Source organism: Limanda limanda, chromosome 13 (assembly GCF_963576545.1).
Source record: "Limanda limanda chromosome 13, fLimLim1.1, whole genome shotgun sequence".
Lineage (NCBI taxonomy): Eukaryota > Metazoa > Chordata > Actinopteri > Pleuronectiformes > Pleuronectidae > Limanda > Limanda limanda.
In genome coordinates, this window is record NC_083648.1 from 5,058,231 (window position 1) to 5,064,307 (window position 6,077).

Below are 6,077 nucleotides of genomic sequence, written 5' to 3' on the forward strand. Positions count from 1 at the left end.
TAGTATTTTTTTAAAGGTAGCATATATGTATTATTTGTAAATTTCCGGATGTTGATTTAACTACAACATTTACAATTCCCAATATTATTTTAAAACACTTTGGTGAAGTAAGAACTATTTTGTATGTGCACCAATACTGGACACATCAAAAATAATGTAGAAGCCAAAATCAATTTAGTTCAGTTTTGGTCAATTCAGACGATGTACAATAACAATTAAAATCTCTTTGTATAGAAATAAAAAATCTATTTACACAACACTCGATTGAGATTAATTTAAAGCAGTGATTCTTAAACTGTGTGGCGCCTCCGCGCGACCGTCTTTGTAACAAAGTGATTTTAATTTAATTAATTTTTCTCTATTATTGAAAAAGTAGACTGATGGAGGAATGTAGTGATAAATGTCACCAAAAGTACTTCAATTATGTTGAATTTAAGCAAAGTTATGGCACTTTTTTTTTTAAATAAGCGACAAATGTCACAAAAGTAGTTTGAAAATGGATTTTTCAAACAAATTTTTTGTCAGAAATTCCTAAAAGTAATGTGGATTTAATGTTAATGTGTATGTTATGTAAATACACATGTTAAACTTGGCCCATTTTGTTGGGGCGGGGGAGTGGGTGGGGCCTGACAAATATTCTAGACCCAAAGTGGGCCATGACAGAAAAAGTTTGAGAACCACTGACTTAAAGGAACAATTTAAAGAACCATAACAAACTTTTGTCTTTTAAAACATTGAAAAGCTGCTTAAAGGTCTTTAGAAAGAATAAGAACACATCTGTACGAGAAATACTGTATTTACAATTCATTTTAACCCTCATCAGGTATCTTTTTCAATGAGATATGAAATATATTACAATAACACTTTCCGGGGAAAATGTTACATGACTCACAGTGACAATAATACTGGATATTGTCCAAAAGGCAGAATGTGGAAGACAATTTCAGATTTTCTTCAGGCCAGGGCCGACTTCTCCACCTGAGCATACAGGCTCTCAGGCTGAGTCGTGTCTCCGGCCTCAGTGGATTTAATGGACCCAACTTCGATCAAGCTGTAGATGGAGGACAGAGAAGGAGCTGCAGCATCATCGATTGGATTCTGATCCACAAGTGGGATCAAGCTTTGGACCTGGAGAGATAAAGTCAAATAAAACTTTTTTTGCTACCGAGGTGGTGGCTCCAAAGTTTCCTTTTCTCTAAATCATAGATTATATCACTATTTTCAGTGGTATGGCAACAAGTTAAGTAATCTGACTAATAATCTATGAGACTCTTCTGTTGCAGTGATGTGATTTGGGCCGTTGGCAGTTTATTTGGAGACACACATTGAGAAGAGTCAGCACACAAGCACAGCTCAGACACACAGGCCACAGACCTCAGAGGGATGTTTGGATAAATGGACCAAGGTGCAGCTGGAAATTCATGGCTTGATCTGTAGCAAAGTGTTTTGTTTGAGCACAAGCAAGCAGCACGAGCAGCGAGACAGAGTAGTGCTGCAGGAGCAAGCAACAGGACCACGATCAGCAAAGGGTCAAAGGTCATGTACGGTAACTACACCCCCTGTCGGGAAAATGTAGAGTGAACGCTGTGTTTAGGCGACAGATGCAATACAGCTGTGGCTTTTATTTCATTTATATATCTATTTGTTTTTTGCCCATTTCCTTTGCTCAAAACCATAAAATCTTGTTCTTGGAAAACAGATGTTAGAAAAGATGATGTAACTTTACCTGAACAGATTCGTACATTGTGTTTTCCATGTCCACACTTTCATCTGCAAAAAGGTGACAAAGAATGTTCATTGGCTTTAAATCACAAATTAATTTAGACTGTTTTCTACTTAATTACATTTACATCACTGCAACCACTGATTTTGGTGTTTGAGTGTTTTAATTTTTACTCTGACGTACGTTTTCCTTTTTTCCGATATCGAAAAAATGCTGCTATGGCTGCTGTTATCACCAAAACCACAATGACAGAGACAACGGAAATGATGATAATGATAGGGTTCGGGTCTGTAATGGAAAACAGAAAAACTGATATTAGTTATTTTCAGAACTTATTCACTTTAACACGTAAAAATATTACTTTAAAAACAATTACATGCTCTAAATTCAACTGACAACTCTGCATTATTACAGTAAAAATAAAATGTAGCCTATAATTCCAATATAATAAACTTCATATGTAAAATTATTTTGTTACAAGTTAAAAAGTGTTACAAAGAAGTTAAACAATAATTAAAACAGAGATAAATGTAGTTTTTTCTTTTAAAAAGAGTAAAGTTGAGAATTTGTTGCAGAGAGTTTAATGTCAACTGGTCATCCAGGTCTTTGGGGGCGTGTCCGGCAAAAGCATGACAACTTAAACCACCAATCAGACTCTGAAAACTACCAGAAAAACAAAATCAACTGAACCAAGATGTCTCCCAGCATGATACATAGAAACATGGTTGTGTAAAGTCAATAATAAAATCTTAAAACCAACGTAGAAATGGACAGGGAGGCAGAATGTGAGTCATATGATCATGTTGTCTTGAACCAGTTATAATCCGAGCAGCAGCATTTTAATCCAATTGAAGGAGAAAGTCTTTATCTAGTCTTTAAATGTTGGGAAAGATTTAATATTTCAAAATGAGCTTAAGTTGGAACAAAACCTTCTATAAATCAAAGTTATCTGATGCTTGTGTTGTTGGTCACTTACCAGGAATTAAGAAACAAAAGTCTCTTATAATTGTTATGTGCTCGTCCGAGCTGACCTGGTTGCTATGGCTACAGATAACTGAGAAGGCTTCGGACAGGTAGACACGGAGGGAGGCGCCAGAGGTCGTGACCTTTGACCTCTCTCCTCCCTCCTGGCTGCAGGTGTTGGTGTCACATCTAAAAGTGCTGGTGATGTGATGGGAGTCCTGTGAGCTGCAGGTCACTGTGAGGTCACAGGAGTCGGAGCTATTGGAGTGTATGTCCACTGTCCCATTAACCAGAGACACTGGATCTGAGGGGGAGGGACACAGTCATTAATGGGTTTAGAAGTTGGGCAGCTGCTGTGTGTCCATATTTAAAATCTGAAGAAACCTACCTTGAACTGTGACGCTGTATTTACCCACATAAGTGTTATCATCCCCGAAAACACCTGCAATGTAACTTCCACTGTCGTTTTGTTGCACATTCTTCAAAAGCAAAGAGTGATTTTGGAGAAAAATCTCGACCCTTTCTTTATAGCGGTCAGATATTTTTGATCTGTTATCATCAAATAATCTAAATATGATTGAATCATTAAATTGCCATTTAAATTCACTCCGTTTAGCTAATTTAACAGGAGCCGTGACATGTAGAAGCAGATCCTTCCCCTTCTGCACAAATACAGGAGTCCCAGTGTCGGAGCCTGTAGAAACAACACAGCATCACTTTATTAGAAAGAAAAGACTTTGATTTAAACTGTAGTTTTTTTCCATTTTTACTTCTACTCATTAAACAGAGACTCATGATATAAAACCACCTCGGCCCAGCAGGTTGTGTTTGTCCCTGTCTGTTGGTTGGTTGGTTTAATGATCAGCAGGTTTACTTAGAAACTGGATTTCCACAAGACTTGGTGGAAGGATGGGACATGGACCAAGAGAGTTACATTTCAGGAAGATTCAGGATTTATTTTGTGAGACTATTTTTAATATTTTCCATGATTTCCCAGGGAATGAAATCAGGCATATTGAGGGGGACTGAGACTTCTGATCACTTTAGTGCAGCTTGACTGAATTTAAGAACTTCTGGACCACGGCGGAGGTAAATTTACATTCTAGTGGCCCCACATCTAGTTAATTTGTAATCCTTGCTTTTCTTTCTCAGATCTAATTGCAAAAAGTGAGCAAAACTCATACTTGCTGTTTTACATTGAGGCAGTTAATTTTTCCCAAGAAATACTTACAGTGGACGTGCAGAAATAGACAGAAGGAGAGACACTGACATGTAACAGGAAGCATCACTCTAGGTTCTCTTTCAGTCACCGAGCTCTGTTTTTTTTATCTAGCTTTGTCTATAAAAGGTAAAGTTTCCTAATCAGTTTCTTCTGTTCTCTGAGTCGCTGCCACAGGACATTACATTAATATTCAGTTTTGTTGGTTTTACAAGCTTTTACAAAAGTTTCTCCACGTCTGTTATAACTCATTATATATTTTATAACGAATTCAAGCGTAGAACTTAACTTGAAACACCACAGATATATGAAAGGAAGTTTTACTGAGTGAATTGTAAATAGTACTTATTTTGTTTGTATGTTTTTATGTTCATTGTATGCATATAGAACCAGAGCAAATTCCAGGTAAGTGTAAACCCACTTGGCAATAAATACATTCTGATTCTGATCTGAATACAGTTATTTTAATATTTATAGAATGAAATAAGTTAATTATTAACAACATCAACAACATTATAAACAAGCTACATTGCTGAAACATCATAGTGCAACAAGAACAGAGCAATAAAACTATATTTGATGAAGAAATGTGAAACAAATTGAGTGTTTACCTCGGGTTTCATATGCGTGAAGCAGAGAAAAGACAAGGAGAAGAATGATGGGATGCATTCTGTCAAATGTGTCGTAGAGGAAGTGGATCAGAGTTCAGACCTCAATCAGCCCAGCAGCAGTCAGGGTGTCTGTGGGGTGTGGCCCAATACAGTGTCATCCACATGAACCAGAACATGAAATATAGTCTACAAAAAATAAAAAAAAGAGTCTGAAATCTGCTGTACTGACAGCTAGCTAGTTTATCATGGCAAAAAAAACTAAACATTAATGATGTGCAATTCTCATCAATGTCCCCCACGACGCACGCGTGATCTAGCCTCGATGTTCCGCCTGTTCGTCACGCCCATAGACATATATCTGTATTTACTCCTTCGACTGACACAGCAACAAGAAACTAAATAAAACATCACCACAAACAAACTCTCACATGACATCAAACACTTAGACAAGAGAAAAGGGGACAGGGCTGGTTCTCACCGCAAGAAGGTGTGCTCCCGTGTCGAGTCATCCAGATCTTGTTTCTGAAGGTCGTGGTCGCTTTGATGACGTATGTGATGACGTTCGAAGCATGCGCCAGCCGAACCACGTGACAGGAATTGGTTCGCGAAGTTGGTTTTGGCGAGTAGTAATGAAAAGCTGTTGTTTTAAAATAAAAATAAATAAACTGTTATCCCTATTGTACGTATTACATTTTGTCCCCCCTTCAGATAAGCACAGTCACAAACCAAGTAACACAAGCACATTCACATCACAACCCCGATTTGTTTCCACTTTCCCTTTTGACCCCGCCATTGTATCATGAAGACAGACACCATATTAATAAGTTCATAATTTACTTATTGGCATGACAAAAATCATTCATTCATTTATTCAATTCAAAGCTTCAAACCAAAGTCATGGTGTCATTATAATTACATTTACATTTACATATAATGTACACTTGATGGCATAGTAGAGCAAATTGAGCACCATGAAGCTTTGGCCCATGAGCTAACCGATTGGATGGAAAGCTTCAAAGCTTCATGAAGCTTCATCTCGCCATCACTAACTACGTGTCAGTGACCACAGCGATTTTTTTAAAGGAAGCATATATGTATTTTTGTAAATTTCAGGATATTGATTTAACTTAAACATTTATAATTCCCAATATATTTTTAAAACACTTGTGTGAAGTAAGAACTTTATCGTACGTGCACCAATACTGGACACTCATCAAAAATAATGTAGCAGCCAAAAACACTTTAGGTTTTTGTTGAGTTTTTCATGTATATTTGGTAAAATTAACACAATGTACAATAAAATGAAATAATAAAAACTCTATTGAGATTAACTTAAAGGAACAATTTAAAGAACCGTTAACAACTTTTGTCTTTTTAAACATTGAAAGGTTGCTTAAGCTGCAACACATAATTGAGTTGAACCAGGTCTTTAGAAAGAATAAGAACACATCTCTATGAGAAATACTATATTTACAATTCATATTAACATTCATCAGGTGTCTTTTTCAATAAGCTATGAAATATATTACAATAAAACTTCCTGGGGAAAATATAACATGAC

The 6,077-nt window shown here is 36.6% G+C and overlaps 1 protein-coding gene across 1 annotated transcript; it reads right to left on the bottom strand.

Annotated features, from left to right (window-relative positions):
- Positions 1–954: 954 nt before the first annotated feature.
- Positions 955–5,504, bottom strand: LOC133018233 (uncharacterized). The gene is made up of 5 exons (XM_061084552.1): positions 5,458–5,504; positions 3,075–3,235; positions 2,700–2,990; positions 1,727–1,770; positions 955–1,098 (listed from the first exon to the last, which is right to left on the bottom strand). The coding sequence occupies exons 1-5, from the start codon at positions 5,502–5,504 to the stop codon at positions 955–957; spliced, it is 687 nt and encodes a 228-aa protein (XP_060940535.1).
- Positions 5,505–6,077: the final 573 nt, after the last annotated feature.